Source organism: Melanerpes formicivorus, unplaced genomic scaffold (genome assembly GCF_026170545.1).
Source record: "Melanerpes formicivorus ecotype bairdi unplaced genomic scaffold, bMelFor1.0.p_v2 SCAF_1, whole genome shotgun sequence".
Lineage (NCBI taxonomy): Eukaryota > Metazoa > Chordata > Aves > Piciformes > Picidae > Melanerpes > Melanerpes formicivorus.
The window spans coordinates 31062989-31087569 of record NW_027142353.1 but is presented as its reverse complement, the minus strand read 5'-3'; the positions used below and the strand labels follow the sequence as shown (position 1 = coordinate 31087569).

At 51.1% G+C, this 24581-nt stretch overlaps 1 protein-coding gene across 3 annotated transcripts in view; it reads left to right on the top strand.

The window, feature by feature from the left end:
• The window catches only part of GDPD5 (glycerophosphodiester phosphodiesterase domain containing 5), a 285411-nt gene that overhangs the window by 239771 nt on the left and 21059 nt on the right, over positions 1-24581 (top strand). For all 3 annotated transcript variants that reach the window (XM_068139113.1, XM_068139130.1, XM_068139119.1), the window contains exons 8-11: positions 103-248; positions 16163-16245; positions 22072-22222; positions 23391-23609. In XM_068139113.1, coding sequence (XP_067995214.1) covers positions 103-248; positions 16163-16245; positions 22072-22222; positions 23391-23609 — 599 coding nt within the window. The remainder of the gene's footprint in view (positions 1-102; positions 249-16162; positions 16246-22071; positions 22223-23390; positions 23610-24581) is intronic.

Genomic DNA, 24581 nt, shown 5'->3' with positions numbered 1-24581 from the left:
TAGGCTGGACTGGATGATCTCAAAGGTCTTTTCCAACCTGGTCAATTCTGTATTCTGTATTTTCAGCACCTCTTTCTCTCTCTTTCTCTCTTCCCATGCCAGCTTCTCAGATGCTCATGTTCACTGCATACCTCGCAGTGGTAATTGCACTTTACCTAGTCCCACTCACCATCTCATCCCCTTGTATCATGGAGAAGAAGGCACTGGGACCAAAGCCAGCCATCATAGGACACCGTGGAGCACCAATGGTGAGTCCTTTTTATGTTCAAACAACATCTATCCAGCCAGGAGAGATGGTAGGGAAGGGGAAAGATGTTTTTCAATTCAAGCCATAGCAAAGCAAAGCAAAACCAACAAAACAACAAAGCAAAGTTAATTTACACAAAGCAAAAACCTTCTGTGTGAAGTGAGCAGCTCCCAAAAGATATCTTAGAGCAGTAACGGAGCTTGGGGATCTTTAATAAGGGAATTCTTCAGAGTCTGGAGCTTTGCTTTGGTTGCTTGGCTGCCTCCTGGGAAGAGAAGAAAACACTGCAGAAAATTAAATCACAGAATCAGAGAATTGTTAGAGTTGGAGAGGACCTCAAGGATCATCCAGTTCCAACCCTCCTGCCATGGGCAGGAGCACCTCACACTACAGCAGGTTGCTCACAGCCACATCCAGCCTGGCCTTAAAAGCCTCCAGGGATAAGGCTTCCACCACCTCCCTGGGCAACCTGTGCCAGTGTCTCACCACCCTCATGGGGAAGAATTTCTTCCTAACAGCCAATCTCAATCTCCCCATTTCTAGTTTTGTTCCATTCCCCCCCAGTCCTATCACTCCCTGACACCTAAGAAGTCCCTCCCCAGCTTTCCTGTAGCCCCTTCAGATACTGGAAGGCCACAAGAAGGTCTCCTCAGAGCCTTCTCCTCTTCAAACTGAACCACCCCAATGCTCTCAGCCTGTCCTCATTGGAGAGGAGCTCCAGCCCTCTGCTTATCCTCGTGGCCCTTCTCTGGACATGTTTAAGCATGCAACTAACATTTTTCTGACATTTAAAGTCACAAAATATTTTTGGAGAGGCTGTCAAATACATTTGGCAAGCTGGAGCCTGCTTGAGCTCTTCTCCAAGTCCAAGAGTGCACCCTAGGATTTTGCTGGGTGAAAGAAACAGCTCTCCTGGTGCAGAAGTATTTCAGTTTAGTTCCCTTTATTTTTTCCTTTAAGCAATCTCTTGAAACTGCAGCTTGATTTGCATCACTCCTTTTAATTCTGTCCCATCTGTGGGTGGTGGAATGAAGTTCTGGGTGTGATAAATGCATTTCCCTGTCCCACTGAGTTTATACCAACCACAAAGGCAAGAAGAAGCCAAGGGAGAACCTGTTCTCTGCATGCTTTCCACATGGCAGGGGATCATAAAGCCTGTTAGATGTTGTTCTTGTGGGGTTTCCAGGCCCATGTGGCCCCAGAGGCTTCTAAAGAAACTGAACAGTGGACAGCTTCCTTCTGTCTTCCAGATAGTTTGCATAAGTCTTGTTTGGAACAAGACTCCCTGCAGGATCATGGAATCATTTGGGTTGGTAGGCAACTTTTAAGATCAAGTCCAATATTGCCAGGTCAGCACTAAACCATGCCCCTCAGCACGACACCTCTATGGCTTTTTAAAGCCCTCCACTGATGAGAAATCTACCACTCCCTGGGCAGCCTGTTCCAGAGCTTGACAATCCTTTGAGGGAAGAAACTTTTCCTAATGTCCATCCTAAACCTCCCCTGGTGCACCTTGAGGCCATTTCCTCTTGTCCTATTGATTGCTCCCTGGGGAAGAGTCTAATCCCCACCTCACTCCAACCTCCTTCCAGGAGGTTGTAAACTGAAAGAAGGTCTTCCCTGAGCTTCCTTTTCTTCAGGCTAAACAACCCCAGTTCCTTCTGCTACTCCTCATAAGACTTCTGCTCTAGATCCCTCCAGAGACTTGGTCTTTTGCTTTGCTGCTTCTTTCTGGGAGTCGTGAAATGCTCCTTGCTGTCTGGAACAAACATATTAAGGTGCAGAGGGTCACAATGGTAGATCAAGAGTGACCACAGAATTGTCAGGGTTGAAAGGGACCTCAAGGATCAGCCAGTTCCAACCCCACTGCCATGGCCAGGGACACCTCACGCTACAGCAGGTTGCTCAGAGACACCTCCAGCCTGGCCTTCAAAACCTCCAGGGATGAGGCTTCCACCACCTCCCTGGGCAACCTGTGCCAGTGTCTCACCACCCTCATGGGGAAGAACTTCTTCCTAACAGCCAATCTCAATCTCCCCTCCTCTAGGTTGGATCCATTCCCCCCAGTCCTATCACTCCCTGACACCCTAAAAAAGTCCCTCCCCAGCTTTCCTGTAGCCCCCTTCAGATACTGGAAAGCCACAAGAAGGTCTCCCTGGAGCCTTCTCCTCTCCAAACTCAACTCTCTCAGTCTGTGTCTGTAGGAGAGGTGCTCCAGCCCTCTGACCTGCCCTCTGCATGTCCAGCTTTTCACAATATCAACAGGCAACTTGAGTTTGGAGGGCTCCACCTACCATGCAAGTCCTCAGGTTGTACTAAGTCACATTTGCTGGGAGATTTTCACAGAATCACAGAATGTTAGGGGTTGGAAAGGACCTTGAGAGATCATCCAGTCCAACCCCTCTGCCAGAGCAGGAGCACCTAGAATAGATCACACAGGAATGCATTCAGGTAGGCTTTGAATATCTCCAGAGAGGGAGACTCCACATCCCTTCTGGGCAGCCTGTTCCAATCTTCTGTCACACTCACAGGGAAATAATTCTTCCTTCTGTTTCCATGGAACTTCCTATGCCTCAACTTCCACCACTGCCTCTTGTGCTGGCATTGGGCATCACCCAGCAGAGCCTGGCTCCAGCCTCTTGGCACTCACCCTGCACATCTTTATCAGCAGCAATGAGGTCACCTCTCAGGCTCCTCTTCCTCAAGATACAGAGCCTCAACTCCCTTAAGCTCTCCTCATAAGGAAGATGTTCCTTCAGCATGCCTTCAGCATCTCTGTGGCTCTTTATTAGACTCTTTCAAGCAGTTCCCTGAGGTTCTTCTTGAACTGAGAGGCCCAGAATTGGACACAGTACTCCAGATGTAGCCTCTGCAGGGCATAGTAGAGGGGGAGGAGAACCTCTCTCGACCTACTAGCTTTGCCAAAAGGCTTTTCTGCTAATTTGATCTCATTTATCACAGAGCTCCTTGCTACACTTATGCTGTTGAGACTTATTTTGGAGAAATGGCCAAGTGGAGCTGGAGAGGAAGAATCACGGAATCACAGAATTGTTAGGGTTGGAAGGGACCTCAAGGATCATCCAGTTCCAATCCCCTCTGCCATGGGCAGGAACACCTCACACTAGATCGGAAATTCTCCTCAGGAAATGCCTGGAGACAGGGCTGTAGGACATAGACATCTTTCCTTGGGCAATATCAAGATCAAAAGTCTCCAGAGCCTGGGAGCTTGGGACTTGAAGGTGAAACTGGATCTAGTGGGAGTGGAGCTGATAAAGAAATAATCCTTCAGATCTCCTGAAGGAAGAGAAATGTTGATTTGCTGGGCAGACAAACATGTTCCCTGATAGAACCTGATAGCTGCTTGCCTGTCTGGCAGGACAACATCCCAAATATTGCATTTGCATTTCATACTGCTGACTGAGTCCTCTGCTGACATAAAGCAGCAGAGGAGATCCATGAGGTGGCTGGAGACACAATTCTGGAGTTTTCTTCTGACATAAAGCATCAGAGGAGATCCATGAGGTGGCTGGAGACACAATTCTGGAGTTCTCTTCTGACATAAAGCAGCAGAGGAGATCCATGAGGTGGCTGGAGACACAATTCTGGAGTTCTCTTCTGACATAAAGCAGCAGAGGAGATCCATGAGGTGGCTGGAGACACAATTCTGGAGTTCTCTTCTGACATAAAGCAGCAGAGGAGATCCATGAGGTGGCTGGATACACTTGCCCTGAAATAAAGGATTTTCTTGGGACAGAACTTAATGGCAGATGGGGCAAAAATGTGATGGAATTGAGAGTTTCCCAGGAAGGCTGTAGATGTGTGCACTTCCTGAGAGATGCTGACCCATCAGTGGGTACAGCCTGCTCCTCACACAGGGGCAGTGATCTTCCTTTGCTCTCCAGAGCCTGCTTTCCTCCAGGCATGCACAGATGCTCTTCTTCTGTCCCTTTAGGGTTTTTAAGAGCATCATTCACAGTGTGTGTGTGAGTGTGACTCAGCTGCAGTCCTTGTTCCATGGAGGAACAAATGTGAGGAGCAGAGACCATATGGCTCATGAAATATGCCTTGAATCCCTGGAGGAGGGAAAAGGTCCTGGCATTTTCAGTAGCAAGAGAAGATCAGAAACCATCCTGGCATCTCTACCCAGATGAAATGTGGGGTTTGTAAGTACAGGAGAGCTACTGGTTCCACACTGGCTGAGCACTTGTCTACAGTGGTAGTGCTCCTCCAAGTAACATCACAGAATAGCATAATGTAGGGGTTGGAAGGGACCTCTGGAGATCATCTGACCCAACCTCCTTGCTGATGCAGGTATGCCTGGGTCAGGTTGCCCAGGTTTGCAGTGTCCAGGTGGCTTTGGGATCTCTCCGGAGAACATGACTCCACAAAGAGACCCTTGGGGTATCTTGGGGTGCATTGAGAAAACTACATCCAGCAGGTCTAGAGAGGTTCTTCTGCCCCTCTACTCTGCTCTGCTGAGACCACAGCTGCAATCCTGTGTCCAGTTTTGGCCTCCCCAGTTCAAGAGAGACAGAGACCTACTGGAGAGTGTCCAAGGGAGAGCCAGGAGGATGCTTAGGGGACTTGAGCATCTGCCCTGTGAAGAGAGACTGAGAGCCCTGGGGCTGGTTAGTGTGGGGAAGAGAAGGCTGAGAGGGGATCTGATTGAGGTCTCTCAGTCCCTGAGGGGTGGATGTCAGGTGGAGGGGGCCAAGCACTTTTGGGTGGTGTGCAATAATAAGAAGAAACAATGGATACAAACTTGAACACAGAAGGTTTCAGCTCAACAGGAGGAGAAACTTCTTTAGTGTGAGGGTGCCAGAGCCCTGGAGCAGGCTGCCCAGAGAAGTTGTGGAGTCTCCTCTAGAGGCTTTCCAAAGCCACCTGGATGCCTTCCCGTGCAGACTACCCTGGCTGATGCTGCTCTGGCAGGGGGGGTTGGACCTGATGATCTCTGGAGGTCCCTTCCAACCCATAACATTCTGTGGTTCTGTGATAATTAAGCTCCTCATGATGCTCTCTGATCATAAATCATGGGTTCATCACTCCAAAATTTCATGATATTGATAACAATATTATTAATGATCTGAGCAAGAGCTATATCTTTCCCCTTGGAAACCTTCATGGAAGCTCACCTGCATTACTGGAACCAAGAAGGTGCTGGTTGGTCACCAAACAATCATGCTAAAGCTGTGGAGACCAGCCAAGCAGGTCAGAGGTAAGCACAGCTCCTGATTTTAGAGCTGGAGGCTACAGAAAGCATTGAAACAAACTTTTGGCAAGCCACCAGTGGAGCTGGTTTCTGACATGTCTTAACAGTGCTGAGGAGGACTGTGCCAACACAGTTGTTCACGTGCCATGAAGCTCATTTCATTGAGTCCTTTCTGCACAGCACAGAAAGTGTGCCAGGGTGAGCATTTTTGCCCATGTTGACTTCAAACAACTCCAAAGTGCTATTTGCTGGGATAAAGTACCTTCATGGACAGCCAACATTATAGGCTGGGCAAGGACTGGCTGGAGAGCAGGCCTGAAGAAAAGGCCTTGGGGGTGCTGGGGGAGGAGAAGCTCAACAGGAGCCAGCAGGGAGCACTTGCAGCCCAGAGAGCCAACCACAGCCTAGGCTGCAGCAAGAGAAGTGTGGTCAGCAGGGCCAGGGAGGGGATTCTGCCCCTCTGCTCCACTCTGCTGAGACCACACCTGGAGCACTGTGTCCAGTTCTGGAGCCTCTGTGCCAGGAAGGATCTGGAGGTGCTGGAAGGTGTCCAGAGAAGGGCCACGAGGAGGAGCAGAGGGCTGGAGCTCTTCTGGGATGACAGTCTGAGGGTTGAGGCTGTTCATTCAAGCTTGATACTGCCCAGCACCTGCCATTGTGGAGCATGAGGGCTGTGGAGAGCACTGCTGACTTCTGTGCTGTTTGCTGATGCAGAGCAGCCACAGACGTCCATCCACTTCTAGTGGCACTGTGGTGAAGGTGATGTCACAACACCTAGGGGTGTATTTGGATGGTCAGACCTTAAGTGGTGGTCTCTTCTTAGAACTGTTTTCCTCTGCACAAATCCAGAGCTGCATTTGCAACACAGACCTGGCCAGGATTCTGGAATATTATTTAACTTGTGTTTGGGGTCAAGTTCCTGGGAAAGGAAACGATATGCTCTTGTGAGACCCCATCTGGAATACTGTATCCAGTTCTGGTGGCCCCAGCACAAGGAGGACACAGAGTTGGTGGAGTGAGTCCAGAGGAGGCCACAAGGATGATCCAAGGGCTGCAGCAGCTCTGCTCTGAGGCCAGGCTGAGGGAGCTGGCGCTGTTCAGCCTGGAGAAGAGAAGGCTCCAGGGGGACATCAGAGCTGCCTTGCAGTAGCTGAAGGGATCCTGCAGGAAGGCTGCAGAGGGACTTTTGCTGAGGGTGTCTAGAGCCAGGCCAAGGGGGAATGGTTTGAAGCTGAGGCAGAGCAGGGTTAGACTGGAGCTGAGGAAGAAGTTCTTCAGCAGGAGGGTGGTGAGACTCTGGAATAGGCTGCCCAGGGAGTCTGTGGCTGCCTGGGGGTGTTCAAGGCCAGGTTGGATGAGGCCATGAGCAGCTGAGTCTAGTTGAGAGGCGTCCCTGCCTATGAGGAGGAGGTTGGAGGAGATGTTCTCTGAAGTGCCTTCCAACCTGAGCCATTCTAAGATTCTGTGATGATTCTGTGTGATGATTCTATGATGATTCTATCTGACCAGCTGTAGGCAGCCCTGGTAGGGTCTAGTTAAGTTTTACCTTTCTTGAAGAGTGAAGCATGGTCTGAAAGCTTTGTAGGGCCTGTAGGAGGGCTGGTGTCCAAGCAAGACTTGATCCTGGTCCTGCAGAAATCTAAATGCACTATGAAGAGGCAAGAAGCAGTTTTAATCTTGCTGTCAAAGAGCAGAGCCTGAGCCCTCTAGGTTCAAATTCTGCTGTGCCAGAGTGTGGGGTACAGGTACAGGGCAGGTCCTGCCTCTCCAACCTGATCTCCTTCTATGATCAGCTGACCCGTCTGGTGGATGTGGGGAAGGCTGTGGATGTGGTCTACCTGGACTTCAGCAAGGCCTTTGATGCCGTCCCCCACAGCAAACTGCTGGCTAAGCTGTCAGCTCATGGCTTGGACCACTACACTCTATGCTGGGTTAGGAACGGGCTGGAGGGCCGGGCCCAGAGAGTGGTGGTGAATGGTTCCACATCCAGCTGGCGGCCAGTCACCAGTGGTGTCCCCCAGGGATCAGTGCTGGGCCCCATCCTCTTTAACATCTTCATCGATGATCTGGATGAGGGAGTCGAGTCAGTCATCAGCAAATTTGCAGACGTCACCAAGTTAGGAGCAGATGTTAGTCAGTTAGAGGGTGGAAAGGCTCTGCAGAGGGACCTCGACCGACTGGACAGATGGGCAGAGTCCAATGGGATGGCATTCAACAAGTCCAAGTGCTGAGAGCTGCACTTTGGCCATGGCAATCCCATGCAGAGCTACAGGCTGGGGTCAGAGTGGCTGGAGAGCTGCCAAACAGAGAGGGACCTGGGGGTACTGATCAACAGCCACCTGAATATGAGCCAGCAGTGTGCCCAGGTGGCCAAGAGGGCCAATGGCATCCTGGCCTGCATTAGGAATAGTGTGGCCAGCAGGAGCAGGGAGGTCATTGTGCCCCTGTACTCTGCGCTGGTTAGACCACACCTTGAGTCCTGTGTCCAGTTCTGGGCCCCTCAGTTTAAGAAGGACATTGAGACACTTGAATGTGTCCAGAGAAGGGCAACAAGGCTGGGGAGAGGCCTTGAGCACAGCCCTGTGAGGAGAGGCTGAGGGAGCTGGGATTGTTTAGCCTGGTGAAGAGGAGACTCAGGGGGGACCTTATTGCTCTCTACAACTACCTGAGGGGTGGTTGTGGCCGGGAAGGGGTTGGTCTCTTCTCCCAGGCAACCAGCACCAGAACAAGGGGACACAGTCTCAAGTTGTGCCAGGGGAGGTTTAGACTCGAGGTGAGGAGGAAGTTCTTCACCGAGCGAGTCATTCGTCATTGGAACGGGTTGCCCAGGGAGGTGGTTGAGTCATCGACCCTGGAGGCGTTCAAGGGGAGATTGGATGTGGCACTTGGTGCCATGGTCTAGTCATGGGGTCTGTGTTGATAGGTTGGACTCGATGATCCTCGAGGTCCTTTCCAACCTAAGTTATACTGTGATACTTTGATACTGTGACAGGAGAAGACCTTGGGCATGCTGGTCTACTTCTGTAGAGGTGAAACACTGTTGTGGGCATCCTTGTTTGCCCTCATCAGCCCTGATCCATGCCATGTGAGCTCTTCATTGTGTGTTTGGGTGGTGGCAGTGTCATTCAACCCTTGCTGTCCAACTCATGGCATCCAACTCATATTGTCCAATCCTTCTCAAAGGGCTTTACACTGGAGATGACTTGCACCTCAGTTCACTTTGCTTTTCTATTCCTTTCATGTCCATACCCTTGCCAAGACATCTTGATGGGGATGTGGGCTCAGTTGCTGCTTGAGTGGTGTCACATTTTGAGATGGGACTTGTGTTTCCTCTTCCCATCAACCCTTCCTGACAGGCTGGTGGCCTTGCATCGCCTTTGGGCTGTCTCTGGTTTGGAGGCTACTCACTTCACTTTCTGGTGATTGCTGCTGTCTCTGAAAGCAATCCTTGAGCATTACCCTCTGGAGAAAGGGAATCACCTTGCAGCCTTATCCTGAGGAAACCTGAGCTACTCGGGGTGGGGAACTGGAGATGCTGAAAGCAACCCAAGGAGGTGGAGCAAGTCTGGGTGGGAGCTGCAGATCTTGGAGGCTGCTGCTCCCTGCTGCCAGCTTTGGCCATCGTGCCTCTGTTTCACAAGACTCTTCCAGGCCGACCTTGCATGACCTAGCACTGAGCTGTGCAGGAGGGTGTGATGGGGGTGTAACCTCTGCCTCTGCCTGGACAAGCCAGGCTTTGAGTGGGAGCTTTTTTTAGGCAGATAAGGTGGCTCTGTGTTGCCTTTGTTGAACAAACACAAAAATGAGCTGGGGCTGGTGGTGTACTCTGAGCCAGAGGAATTCAGAAGAGAGATACCAGAGCTATGTGAAGGTTGTTGCTGACATTTGGTCTGATTATTTTATGCCAAAACTTTGCTGACCTGAGCATGTGAGGTGACCAGCTTGTAGGAAAACAAATGATTCCTACAGAACCATGGAAGGGTAGGGGTTGGAAGGCACCTCTGGAGATCATCCTCTCCAAACCCCCTGCTAAAGCGGGGGCACCCACAGCAGGCTGCACAAGCTGGCAATATCCAGGAGGGTTTGGAATCTCTCCAGAGAAGGAGTCTCCACAAACTCTCTGGGCAGCTTGTTCCAGTGCTCCATCAACCTCACAGCACGGGAGTTTCTCCTTGTTCATATTCAGGTGGAACCTACTGGGTTCAAGTCGGTGCCCATTCTCCTGTCACTGGGCACCACCCTCTTGCACCACAGTATCACAGTCTCACCAAGGTTGGAAGAGACCTCAAAGATCATCAAGTCCAACCTGTCACCACAGACCCCATGACTAGACCATGGCACCAAGTGCCACATCCAATCCCCTCTTGAACACCTCCAGGGATGGTGACTCCACCACCTCCCTGGGCAGCACTGTCCAATGGTGAACGACTCTCTCAGGGAAGAACTTTCTCCTCACCTCGAGTCTAAACCTCCCCTGGCACAGCTTGAGACTGTGTCCTCTTGTTCTGGTGCTGATTGCTAGAGAGAAGAGACCAACCCCCTCCTGGCTACAACCACCCTTCAGGTAGTTGTAGAGGACAATGAGGTCACCCCTGAGCCTCCTCTTCTCCAGGCTAAACAATCCCAGCTCCCTCAGCCTCTCCTCACAGGGCTGTGCTCAAGGCCTCTCCCCAGCCTTGTTGCCCTTCTCTGGACATGTTCAAGTGTCTCAATGTCCTTCTTAAACTGAGGGGCCCAGAACTGGACACAGTACTCAAGGTGCGGCCTAACCAAAGCAGAGTACAGGGGCACAATGACCTCCCTGCTCCTGCTGGCCACACTATTCCTAATGCAGGCCAGGATGCCATTGGCCTTCTTGGCCACCTGGGCACACTGCTGGCTCATGTTTAGGTGGCTGTCAATCAGCACCCCCAGGTCCCTCTCTGTTTGGGAGCTCTCCAGCCACTCTGACCCCAACCTGTAGCTCTGCATGGGGTTGTTGTGGCCAAAGTGCAGCACTCAGCACTTGGACTTGTTGAATGCCATCCCATTGGACTCTGCCCATCTGTCCAGTTGGTCAAGGTCCCTCTGCAGAGCCCTTCCACCCTCTAACTGACCAACATCTGCTCCCAAGGCCCACCAGGCCCTTTTGCTCTTGTTTAGCATTGATCAGATCCCCTCTCAGGCTGCTCTTCTCCAGGCTCAGCAGGCCCAGGGCTCTCAGACTTTCCTCCTCCCAGAGATGCTCCAGACCCCTCAGCATCTTTGCAGCCCCTGCTGGACTCTCTCCAGTAGTTTCCTTTCTGTGTGGAGCCCACAGCCGGCCACAATACTCCAAATGTTCCACTAGGGCAGAGTTGAGAGAGGAGAACTTCCCTCAACCTGCTGGTCACACTCTTCCTAATGCACCCCAGGAGGCTGTTGCCCTTCTTTTTCATGAGGGCAGATTGGTGGCTTGTGGTGAACATATTATCCACCACCAGACCCAGATCTTTCTCTGTGGACCTGCTTAACAGCAAGTCAACCACTTGCCTGTACTGGTGCAGGACTCTACACTTGACTTTGCTGAACTTCATGAAGGTCCCCTCTGCCCAACTCTCCATCCTGTCTAGGTTTTCTTAGGGGCATCTTAAACTCTTGAGCTGTTTTTTTTATTTATTGTGTAATTAGGAGTGTGAGCAGCAGGGCAAGAGAGGGGATTCTGCCCCTTGGCTCTGCTCTGCTCAGACCCCACCTCCAATACTGCCTCCAGTTCTGGTGGCCCCAGCAGAAGAAGGACACAGAGCTGCTGGAATGAGTGCAGAGGAGACCTCTGCCATGAGGCCAGGCTGAGGGAGCTGGGGCTGTTCAGCCTGGAGAAGAGAAGGCTCCAGGGGGACATCAGAGCTGCCTTGCAATAGCTGAAGGGATCCTGCAGGAAGGCTGCAGAGGGACTTTTGCTGAGGGTGTCTAGAGCCAGGCCAAGGGGGAATGGTTTGAAGCTGAGGCAGAGCAGGGTTAGACTGGAGCTGAGGAAGAAGTTCTTCAGTAGGAGGGTGGTGAGACTCTGGAACAGGCTGCCCAGGGAGGCTGTGGCTGCCTCCTTCCTGGGGGTGTTGAAGGCCAGGCTGGCTGAGGCCTTTAGCAGCTGAGTCTAGTTGAGAGGTGTCCCTGGGCATGGTGTGGAGGTTGGAGGAGATGATCTCTGAAGTGCCTTCCAACCTGAGCCATTCATTGATGTTTCTTCTATGGAGCATTTACACCTATGTTGTTGCTTATTCCTCTTCCCAACCCCTGAGTTATTTAGCATCAGGGGTGGCTAACACTCCTTACATTGATGGAAACTTACTGAACCTGCTGATGGCAGAGAGGAGAATAAAAACAGGATGTCCCAGGTGCTCTAAACCTGAAAGCAAAACAGCTAGAAAGAAAATAATTCATAAAAATAGCTTTATTTTGATGTGCTCCTCTTGCAGTGCAGAGAACAGCTGCCAGATTTTTCTTTCCACAGTTGTCTCTCTCTCTCTATTTATGTCTTTATTTTTGCCTGGTCTGCCCATTGTTGATTTATGGATATTTTGGGGGCTACTTACATGGTAGTGGTTTTGTAGGAAAGCAAAAGTGGTTTTCTTCACACTACATTGTTTTTAAACAAACCCAAATTCCATTCCCATCTGCTCTGTACACCAGAAAGGAACTGGAAATAAAATCTAAGACCCTATCAGCCTTTGGGATACAACTTAGAGGAGTAAGGGGGGTGAGGGTGGGGTTAAATTGTATTTTCTTTTTTTCTTGCTATTGTTTAAGTCCTTAAATTATTGATAAAAGTACAGCAATCATAGAATCAGCCAGGTTGGAAAAGACCTCAGAGATCATCCAGAGAAGGGCCATGAGAATGATCATAGGGCTGGAGCACCTCTCCTATGAGGACAGACTGAAGGAGTTGGGGCTGTTCAGTCTGCAGAAGAGAAGGCTCCGAGGTGACCTAATTGTGGCCTTCCAGTATCTGAAGGGGGCCTACAGGAAGGCTGGGGAAGGACTGCTCAGGATCTCAGGTAGTGATAGGACTAGGGGGAATGGAATGAAGCTGGAGGTGGGGAGATTCAGGCTGGAGGTGAGGAGGAAGTTCTTCCCCATGAGAGTGGTGAAGCCCTGGAATGGGTTGTCCAGGGAGGTGGTTGAGGCCCTGTCCCTGGAGGTGTTTAAGCCCAGGCTGGATGAGGCTCTGGCCAGGCTGATCTAGTGTGGGGTGTCCCTGCCCACGGCAGGGGGGTTGGAACTAGATGATCCTTGTGGTCCCTTCCAACCCTGAATGATACTATGATACTAAGTCCAACCTATTACCTAATACCTAATACCTCCTGACAACTAAACCATGGCTCCTAGTGCCATATCCAATCCTTTCTTGAACACCTCCAGGGATGGTGACTCCACCACCTCCCTGGGCAGCACATCCCAATGGCGAATGACTCTCTCAGTGAAGAGCTTTCTCCTCACCTTGAGCCTAAACTTCCCCTGGTGCAGCTTGAGACTGTGTCCTCTTGTTCTGGTGCTGGTTGCCTGGGAGAAGAGACCAACCCCCACCTGGCTACAACCTCCCTTCAGGTAGTTGTAGAGAGCAATAAACTCTCCCCTGATCCTCCTCTTCTCCAGGCTCTCCTCACAGGGCTGTGCTCAAGGCCTCTCCCCAGCCTTGTTGCCCTTCTCTGGACACGTTCAAGTGTCTCAATGTCCTTCTTAAACTGAGGGGCCAAGAACTGGACACAGGACTCAAGGTGTGGCCTAACCAATGAAGAGTACAGGGGCACAATGACTTCCCTGCTCCTGCTGATTTCTGATCCAGGCCAGGATGTCATTGGCCTTCTTGGCCACCTGGGCACACTGCTGGCTCATGGTGAGCCTATCAACCAGTACCCCCAGGTCCCTCTCTGTTTGGGAGCTCTCCAGCCACTCTGACCCCAGCCTGTAGCTCTGCATGGGGTTGTTGTGTCCAGAGTGCAGCACTTGGCACTTGGACTTGTTGAATGCCATCCCATTGGACTCTGCCCATCTGTCCAGTTCGTCGAGGTCCCTCTGCAGAGCCCTTCTACTCTCTAAAAGATCAACTCCTGCCCCCAGCTTGGTGTCATCTGCAAACTTACTGATGATGGACTCAATGCCCTCATCCAGATCATCAATAAAGATATTGAACAGGATGGGGCCCAGCACTGATCCCTGGGGCACACCACTAGTGCCTGGCTGCCAGCTGGATGTGGCACCATTCACCACCACTCTCTGGGCTCAGGCCTCCAGCCAGTTCCTAACCCAGCACACAGAGCTCCTGTCCAATGGTTTGAAGCTGAGGCAGAGCAGGGTTAGAATGGATCTGAGGAAGAAGTTCTTCACTATAAGGGTGGTGAGATACTAAAACAGTCTGCTCAGGGAGGCTGTGGATGCCTCCTCCCTAGGGGTGTTCTAGGCCAGGTTGGATGAGGCCTTGAGCAGCCACAGCTAGTTGAGAGATGTTCCTGGACATGGTGGGGAGGTTAGAGCAGATGATCTCAGAGGTCCATTCTAGGATTTGTCATCAGAAACATCAACATTGTTTTTAGACTAAGTAATAGAATCTTAGATTTGGTTTATATTGGAAAAGACCTTTAAGATCACCAAGTCCAACCATTAACCCAAGGCAATCAAGTCATCACTGAATGATGTCCCTCAGCACCACATCTACACCTTAAGGCCTCCAGGGATGGTGACTCAACTACTGCCCTGAGCAGCCTGTCCCAGGGCTTGGCAACCCTTTCAGAGAAGAAATTTTTCCTAATATCCCACCTTCCCTTGGTGCAACTTGAGGCCATTTGCTCTTGTCCTCTGACTTGTTCCTTGGGAGAAGAGACCAAACCCCCACCTCATGCTGACCTCCATTCAGGTAGTTGTAGAGAGTGAGGAGGTCAGCCCTCAGCCTCCTTTTCTCCAGGCTGAACAACCCTAGTTCCCTCAGCTGCTCCTCACAAGGTTTGTGCTCTAGACCCTTCACCAGCTGCATTGCCTTTCTTTGGCCTCTAGCATCTCAAAGTCCTTCTTATAGCAAAGGGCTCAAAACCAGACCCAGTATTTGAGGTGCACCCTCTCTGGGTGACTCCAGTGAATGAGTAGATGTGGAAATAAAATTGTGCTGTCATCTATTTGTCCTCTTCAGTGTGGATAATTTGCTGCTTTATGGGCTTTTTATTTCTATAATGGCATTATTAGGGAAAAATTCTCTCCTCCAAGAGTGGTCAGGCATTGGAACAGGCTGCCCTGGAAGGTGGTGGAGTCACCATCCCCAGAGGTGTTCAAAGATGTGTAGACCTGGCAGTTTGGGACATGGTTTTGGGTTGGTGGTTGGAATTGATGATTTTAGACTCTAACCTTAAAGATTCTCTGATCATAATCACTGTTTGCTTAGGGTAGGCAGGAGAATGAAGAACTGTTAAGGTGGTTTAGGTGGCTCTAGATACAGCCTGGGAATAGAGAATTGGCATCACAGCAACCATCACTTTTGGATAAGGTCTCCAGCAAGCCACTGTTTGGGTGAGCAGTATTTTATATACACCAGGTTGTGGGCTGGTCAGGTTTCTGGCACTGTAGACCAAGCCAACCCTGCATGGAGTTCTAACCTGTGCTGGAGCCAGTGCAGAGGAGGGCAAGGAAGCTGGGGAAGGGCCTGGAGAATAAATGTGATGAAGAGCAACTGAAGAAGCTGGGGATGGTTAGTTTGGAGAAGAGGAGGCTGAGGGGAGACCTCATTACTGTCTACAGCTACCTGAAAGGACATTGTGGAGAGATTGGTGCTGGGTTCTTCTCACAGGTAATTAGTGACAGAATAAGAAGGAATGGCCTCAGGCTGTGACTGGGTAGGTTTAGACTGGACAATAGGAAACATTTTTTCATGGCAAGAGTGGTCAGGCACTGGAATGTGCTGGGCAGGGAGGGGGTTGAGTCCCCAAGCCTGGTTGTGTTTCAAGGTGGTTTGGATGTGGTGCTTGGGGCTATGGTTTAGGGGTGAGCCTTGTAGAGTAGGGTCCTGGGTTGGCCTTGGTGACCCTGAGGGTCTTTTCCAACCTGAATGTTTCTGTGGTTCTGTGTGTGAAAGACTATCAGTAGAGGAAAAAGATGACTCAGGCAACCTTCAGGCCTGAGTAAGATGCAGTTCTGCTGGTGGAACAGTGGTAACCACATGCAGGGCAGTCATGGTTTCTATCAAGAGCAGAGGGATTATTGTCTGCACTTGGAATCATAGAATGGCTCTGGTTGGAAAGGGGCCTCAGAGATATGTATTGCAGCCTGCCATGGGCAGGGATACCTCTTAATTAGACATGGCTGCTCAAGGCCTCATCCAGCCTGGCCTTGAGCACCCCCAGCAAGGAAGGATCCTCAACTAGATCAGGTTGTCTGGAGCCTTGTCAAACCTCACCTTGAATATCTCCAGGGATGGGGCCTCCACTACCTCCCTGGGCAACCTGTTCCAGTGTTCTACCACCTTCATGGTAAAGAACTTGTTCCTGGGTTGCTGGTTGCATGCTGGCCAGGGAGGTAGTTGAGGATTCCTGCTAACTGCAGAGAATGTTGAACTAGAAGACCTTTGGAGGTCCCTTCCATCCCAAGCCATTCCATGATTGTTTTGGCTCCTTAATCCCAAAACCTCCTTGACAGCCTTTCCATAAACACTCCCAGTTATTGCTAACCTCTCACTGCTCCTTTTTCTCTTTATCCCTCCACAGTTGGCACCAGAAAACACTCTGATGTCCTTCCAGAAGGCAGTGGAACAGAAGATATATGGAGTCCAAGCTGATGTCATACTGAGGTAAGGTGATGTGGTGGTTGGTCTGACATTTTCCTGTGGATGGCCCAAGCTATGCTGGCAGATCTTCCCTCTCTGATGTGTGTGTGGTTGGTGCTGGTCTTCCCCATTTAGAAAGACTCTTGTGGTGAACATATCTTATAATTCCTTGCTGTCTCCATTTCTAATGCCCAGATGCTGCTAATTGTTCCACTGAGGTGATTAAAGATGAGGTTGTCCAGAGGGAGAAACCTTTCTCATGAAAGTCATCTCCATTTGTAGGAAGTCTGTAGCTTACCCTAGAGCTTACTTTAGTGCAGTGAAACAGAGCCTGGCTTGGAGTCAGCCTGTCTTGGGAAGAGGCAGAATTTCTTCCCAGTGTGGGGAGTAGAAGGTCATTGTGGGAGGATGAAGTGTAGGTTGGGATGCAGGTGACACAATTCTGCTTCTTTCCAATTCCTTAACTGTTGTGAAAGGACATCTCCTGCCTGGCCACACTCACTTGGCTCATGTGCTTGAATCAGTTCATTCCATCAGCAGTGGCCAAGGGGAAAGGTGGACTTTTAAGAGGAGGAAAGCTTGGATGAGATCCAAGAGCTTTCATGTTGTCACCCATCAGCTATACAAGAGGAGCACTCCAAGCATCCATAGCTTTAACAATGCCCTTGATACGAGGATGAGCAGAGGGCTGGAGCTGCTCTCCTATGAGGACAGACTGAGAGCGCTGGGGTTGTGCAGTCTGGAGAAGAGAAGGCTCTGAAGAGATCTTATTGTGGCCTTGCAGTGTCTGAAGGGGGCTACAGGAAAGCTGGGGAGGGACTTTTGAGGGGTGTCAGGGAGGGATAGGACTGGGGGGGATGGAGCAAAACTAGAAAGGGTAGATTGAGATTGGATGTTAGGAAGAAGTTCTTCCCCATGAGGGTGGTGAGACACTGGCACAGGTTGCCCAGGGAGGTGGTGGAAGCCTCATCCCTGGAGGCTTTTAAGGCCAGGCTGGATATGGCTATGAACAACCTGCTGTAGTGTGAGGTGTCCCTGGCCATGGCAGGGAGGCTGGAACTGGATGGTCCTTGAGATCCCTTCCAACCCTGACAATTCTATGATTCTGTGATGGCCCAGTTGTCTGAACCCCTCTCATGTCTTTATGAAAGGAGGACTCCAGTCACCTTCAGACCCAAAAGTGACCTTTACCACAGCTGCTACTAACTTTGGGAAGAGTTTGCAGCACAACATCCATTACTGTCTTTATCCTTTTGAAAGATGCTCTTTGTGCATGTGGCTGGATGAGCTCATTTCACCTGGAACAGGTTGCCCAGGGAAGTGGTTGAGGCCTCATCCCTGGAGATATTCAAGGTGAGGCTGGACAAAGCTCTGGGCAACCTGAGCTAGTTGAGGATGTCTCTGCTGAGTGCAGAGGGGGTTGGACTGGGTGACCTTAGGAGGTCCCTTCCAAACCAGACCATTCTATGATTCTATCACTGCATGGTCCTCTCTGACTTACCTCCTTCCACATCTCATCTTCTAAAGCTCTTCCTACTGTCTCTGAACTATTTTTTCAAACCTGTGCCTGCTAATCACAGAATCATAGAATAAGTTAGGTTCAAAGAGACCTCAGAGATCATCTCCTCCAACCTTCCCAGCATGGGCAGGAATGCCTCTCAACTAGACTTGGCTGCTCAAGGCTTCATTCAACCTGGCCTTGAACACCCCCAGGGAGGAGATATCCCCATGCTGTTTAGTCTTGGGTAGTGTTGAGTGACTCCCTGAAGGGAAGCATTAGATAGTAGAGAACAAATTACATCAAGCCCAGTGGAGAGCCCTGCCCAGATTGCCCAGGACATGGTAAATGCCCCATCCCTGGAAACCTTCCAGATCTGCTTGGACTGAGCTTTGAGCAAACTGATGTAGTTGCAGATGTCCCTTAGGTGACCTTTGAAGATCTCTTCCAACCCAACCCATTCTATGATTCTGTGCATGTTAAGTGCCCCATGGGATTTCCACACTGTTCTTGAGGCTTAGCAGTGTCTGATGATGTCCTGCTGTGGGGCATTAAGACCCAGGTTGCTATCTCCTTTAAACACTCCACACTCTTGACTCTGCCTTTGTTTAGCATCTTTTCTTTCTTTCTTTCTTTTTTTGAACTGTATTTATTAGCAGCCCTTCTGACTGCTGCAGCCTGGTGTGCTGCTGAGCCTGGTGCTGCTGTGTCAGCAGCTTGCTTTGGGTTGGAGAAGGCTTTGACACAGTGCACACTAGAAATAGCAAATAGAGATGCCAGTGACCTTCCTGATGAGGGACAGGCAGTGGTAAAGCTGAGGCAGTGTTTGCTCCATCATCTAAAACTGGATTGTATTTTTTCTCCATCAAGTCACAGGACAATAGGATGTTAGGGGTTGGAAGGGACCTCTGGAGATCATCAAGTCCAAGCCCCCTTCCCTTCCCTTCCCTTCCCTTCCCTTCCCTTCCCTTCCCTTCCCTTCCCTTCCCTTCCCTTCCCTTCCCTTCCCTTCCCTTCCCTTCCCTTCCCTTCCCTTCCCTTCCCTTCCCTTCCCTTCCCTTCCCTTCCCTTCCCTTCCCTTCCCTTCCCTTCCCTTCCCTTCCCTTCCCTTCCCTTCCCTTCCCTTCCCTTCCCTTCCCTTCCCTTCCCTTCCCTTCCCTTCCCTTCCCTTCCCTTCCCTTCCCTTCCCTTCCCTTCCCTTCCCTTCCCTTCCCTTCCCTTCCCTTCCCTTCCCTTCCCTTCCCTTCCCTTCCCTTCCCTTCCCTTCCCTTCCCTTCCCTTCCCTTCCCTTCCCTTCCCTTCCCTTCCCTTCCCTTCCCTTCCCTTCCCTTCCCTTCCCTTCCCTTCCCTTCCCTTCCCTTCCCTTCCCTTCCCTTCCCTTCCCTTCCCTTCCCTTCCCTTCCCTTCCCTTCCCTTCCCTTCCCTTCCCTTCCCTTCCCTTCCCTTCCCTTGTCACACAGGAACACATCCAGATGGGGCTTGAAAGTCTCCAGAGAAGGAGACTCCACAACCTCTCTGGGCAGCCTGCTCCAGGGCTCTGTGACCCTCCCAGTGAAGAAGTTCCTCCTCATGTTGAGGTAGAACCTCCTGTGCTGGAGTTTATATCCATTGCCACTTGTCCTATCCCAGGGCACAACTGAGCAGAGCCTGTCCCCTCCCTCCTGACCCCAGCCCTCAGGTATTTACAGACATTTATTCAATCCCCTCTCAGTCTTCTCCTCTCCAGGCTAACCACCCCCAGGTCCCTCAGCCACTCCTCACCAGGCAGAGCTCCAGTCCCTCAATCATCTTTGTAGCCCTCCCTTGGACTCCCTCCAGCAGATCCCTGTCCCTCCTGAACTAGGAAGCTCAGAACTGGACACAATACTCCAGATATGGCCACACTAGGGCAGAGCAGAGGGGCAGAAGAGCTTCCCTAGACTTGCTGGCCACACTCTTCTTAATGAACCCCTGGATGCTATTGACATTCTTGGCCACAAGGACACATTGCTATCCCAAGGATCCATTACTGTCCACCAGGACTCCAAGCTGCTTCTCCCTGCAGCTACTTTCCAGCAGGTCAGCCCCTTATGTGTCCTGGTGCATGGTGTTGCTCCTTCCCAGGTGCAGGACTCTGCACATGCTCTTGTTGAACCTCATTATGTTCCCCTTTGCCCAGCTCTCCAGCCTGCCCAGGTCTCACCAAATGCACATCCGCCTCCTTTCCATTTTTTAATTTGGGAAAGGTAATTTCAGGGCAGTTTTGCTAGCTGGGAGCCCTGGCATCTTGCTGAAAGCCTCTGAACATCAAGCTCCCATGTAGTCTCACAGCTTATGGAAAATCTTAGTCTAGTAACAAATTTGGAGTACTGAAGCCCTCCTGAGGCCACATCTGGGGTATTCTGTCTGGTTCTGGGCTATCCAGTTCAAGAGAGACAGGGAACTGCTGGAGAGAGTCCAGTGCAGGCTACAAAGATGCTGAGGGGCCTGAAGCAGCTCTGTGAGGAGCAAAGGCTGAGAGCCTTGGGGCTGAGGGCCTGGAGAAGAGCAGCCTGAGATGATCTTCTCAGTGCTCAGCCAGAGCTAAAGGGTGGGGGCTGAGAGGATGGGGCCAGTCTCTTCTCAGTGGTGCTTAGTGATAGCACAAGGGGCAATGGGCATAAACTGGAACAAAAGAGGCTCCACCTGCATAGGGAAAATCTTTCTTCTGAGGGTGCTGGGGCCCTGGAGCAGGACACCCAGAGAGGTTGTAGAATTTCCTTCTCTGGAGAGCTTCCAACCCCACCTTGCCATTGTGATCCTGGGCAAGCTGCTGTGGATGCCTCGCTTTAGCCTTTAGCAGGGAGGGTTGGACTGGATGACCTCCAGAGGTCCCTTCCAAACCTCACCATTCTATGATTCTGTGTCTGCAAGCACCCAACAGGTATCTAAGACACCTTTTTTTCCTCTGTTTACATCTCATTCCAAACAGTCTTTAGGATGGCTTTACTAGGGGCATGTCCTGCCTGACTGAACTTGTGGCTTTCTATGACAAAATGACTATGTCAGGGGATAAGGGACCACCTATGGATGTGATCTATATGGGCTTCTACACGGCCTTTGTCCCCCAGAACATCCTGCTTGCCAAATTGAGGAGATGTGGATTTGCTTTGTGGACTGCTCAGTGGATAAGGAACTGGCTGGATGGTCACATCCAGAGGGTGCTGCTCAATGGCTTGAAGTCCAGATGGAGAACAGTGCCAAGTGGTGTCCCTCAGGGGTCTGTGCTGGGACCTGTGCTGGTTAATATTTGTATCAATGCTATAGACAGCAGGATCCAGGCACCATCAGCAGTGTGCAGATGACACCAAGCTGAGTGGGGCTGTGGATCCACCAGAGGGACAGGATGGCATCCAGAGGGACCTGGACAGGCTGGAGAGGTGAAGCCCAGGTGAACCTCAGGAGGTTGAACAAGAGCAAGTGCAGGGCTCTGCCCCTGGGCTGGAACAATCCTCACTATCAATACAGACTGGGGGAGGAGGGGATGGAAAGCAGCCCTGAGGAAAAGGCCTTGGGGGTGTTGTGGGGGGAGAAGCTGGACAGGAGCAGGCAGTGTGAGCTTGCAGCACAGAAGGCCAAGGGCAGCCTGGGCTGCAGCCAAAGCAGCGTTGGCAGCAGAGCCAGAGAGGTGATTCTGCCACTTTGCTCTGCTCTGGGGAGACATCACCTGGAGTGCTGTGTGCAGCTCTGGAGCCCTCAGCACAGGAAGGACCTGGAGCTGCTGGAGCAGGTCCAGAGGAGGCCATGAAGATGCTCAGGGGTTTGGAGCAGCTCTGTTCTGAGGCCAGGCTGAGGGAGCTGGGGGTGTTCAGCCTGGAGAAGAGAAGGCTCCAGGGAGACCTAGTAGCAGCCTTCCAGAACCTGAAGGGGGCTACAGGAAGGCTGCAGAGAGACTCTTTGCAGAGGCCTGCAGGGACGGGATGAGAGGCAATGGCTTCAAACTAGAGCAGAGCAGATTTAGAATGGATGCTAGGAACAAGTTCTTTACCATGAGGGTGGTGGAACACTGGCACAGGTTGCCCAGGGAGGCAGTTGAGGCCCCATGCCTGGAGGTATTCAAGTTGAGGCTGGACAGGGCCCTGGGCATCCTGATGTAGTTGAGGATGTCCCTGCTGAGTGCAGAGGGGTTTGGACTGGATGACCTTTGGAGGTCCCTTCCAGCCCAGCCCATTCTATGATTCTACGATCCTGGGGATGTGTTAACCTGATCAAGATCTTCACAATGGTTTTAATGTGCTGCTGTGAGAGGTTGGAGTGGGAACAGGCATTTCTCCAGCATCAGGGATATGCTTGTGCACCTCCAGCTGTGAAGGGCCCTCTGTCTGTCTCTGCAGCTATGATGGAGTGCCATTCCTGATGCATGACAAGACACTCAGGAGAACAACAAACGTGGAGGAGGTGTTTCCAGAGCGGGCCTACGAGCACTCCTCCATGTTCAACTGGACTGACCTGGAAAAACTCAATGCTGGAGAGTGGTTCCTAAAGGTGTGTATGGGCATGAAGAGTCTGCTGAGGAGCCAGGGCCATGGGATGAAAGTTCACACCTCAAGATGCACCAGGGGAGGTTCAGGCTGGATGTTAGGAAGAAATTCTTCCCAGAAAGAGAGATTGGCCATTGGAATGTGCTGCCCAGGGAGGTGCTGGAGTCACTATCACTGGAAGTGTTTAAAAAGAGCCTGGATGAGGCATTCAGTGCCATGGTTTAGTTGATGAGATGGTGTTGGGTGATGGGTTGGACTTGATGATCTCAAAGGTCTTTTCCAACCTGGTTAATTCTGTACCAGATGAAGGTGTGGAATGGTCTGAAGTGAAGCTAGACCAAGAATCCATGAACCACATTTAGTTCTGTCCTCTACTATGTTTAGGCTTGGTCTAAGAGATCTTTCTGTGCCTCTTCCACCACCTGGAAGTAGGAGCCTTAACGCCAAGTTGACACCACAAGGAACTTCAAGACTCCCAGGAGGGGGTACATTGTGATGAACAGAGTAGAAAAGAGAGGTGGTGAAGGGCCTAAAGCACAAATCTTCTGAGGAGCAGATGAAGGAATCGGGATTGCATAGCCTGGAGAAAAGGAGGCTGAGAGGAGGCCTTCTGGCTCTCTACAACTACTGAAAGGAGGTTGGGGCCAGGTGGGGTTTGGTCTCATATCCCAAGGAACAAGCAGTAGTACAAAGGGAAACAGACTCAAGTTACTCCAGGTGAGGTTTAAATTGGATATTAGGAGCCACTTCATCACCAAAAGGGTTGTCAAGCTCTGTGAAGGCTGCCCAGGGAAGTGGTTGAGTCACCATTCCTGGAGGTATTTAAAAGCTATGGAGATGTGGTGCTGAGGGACTTGGTTTAGTGGTGACTTGGCAGTGTTGGCTTAATGGTTGGAACTGATGATCTTCTAGGGCTCTTCCAGCCAGCAAGATTCTGTGCCATGAGATGAACTTGCCTACCACACTTTGCTTTCAGTAAGGATCTCTGACCTCCCCTTGGGTAGGTAAACTGAGGCACAAAGCTTGAGCAAGCTGCAAAAGATGGAATGCTCACCAAGAGTAGTTGTTTAGCACCTCCCACTGTTGCCAGGATGGGATGGAGAAGGGTCTTCACCTGCACTGGGGGAGTCTGGGCTTTGTGGCACTAATGTCAGGGTGTCCTTTCCTTTCAGAATGACCCTTTCTGGACAGCAGGGTCTCTCTCAAGGTCTGACTACTTGGAAGCTGCCAACCAGTCGATCTGCAAGCTGGCAGATATGCTGGAGGTGATCAAGGACAACATATCACTCATCCTCAACTTCCAGGACCTGCCAGCAGCTCACCCCTACTACAGCGCATACATCAACATCACCCTGGAAACCATCCTGGCATCAGGAATTCAGCAACAGTCTGTGAGTGCTGAGGGCTTGATTGATGCTTCCAAAACTCTTTATGGGTTCACCTACATTCTGAAGTGTCTGTGATCCATTTGAGCACTTGATGAGGCACTCAGTGCCATGGTTTATTTGATTAGAAAGTGCTGGCTGATAGGTTGGATTGATGATCTCGAAGGTCTTTTCCAGCCTGGTTGATTGTGTGATTCATTGAATCATAGAATTGTCAGGGTTGGAAGGGACCTCAAGGATCAGCTAGTTTCAAACTCCTCTGCCATGGCCAGGGACACCTCACACCACATCAGGTTGCTCACAGCCACCTCCAGCCTGGCCTTAAAAACCTCCAAGGATGAGGCTTCCACCACCTCCCTGGGCAACCTGTGCCAGTGTCTCACCACCCTCATGGGGAAGAACTTCTTCCTAACATCCAATCTCAATCTACCCACTTCCAGTTTTATCCCATTCCCCCCAGTCCTATCACTCCCTGACACCCTAAAAAATCCCTCCCCAGCTTTCCTGTAGCCCCCTGCAGATACTGGAAGGCCACAAGAAGGTCTCCTCAGAGCCTTCTCTTCTCCATACTGCACAACCCCAACTCTCTCAGTCTGTCCTCACAGCAGAGCAGCTCCAGCCCTCTGCTCCTCCTCGTGGCCCTGCTCTGGACACCTTCCAGCACCTCCAGATCCTTCCTGGCACAGAGGCTCCAGAACTGGACACAGTGCTCCAGGTGTGGTCTCAGCAGAGTGGAGCGGAGGGGCAGAATCCCCTCCCTGGCCCTGCTGGCCACACTTCTCTTGCTGCAGCCCAGGCTGTGGTTGGCTCTCTGGGCTGCAAGTGCTCCCTGCTGGCTCCTGTTGAGCTTCTCCTTCCCCAGCATCCCCAAGGCTTTTGTTCAGACCCTCAAGCCAGTCCCTGCCCAGCCCATTCATAATGCCACTTCATGTCAAGAAGTCATTCTGGACAGGACGGTGCCTCCAGGCTGATAGTCCC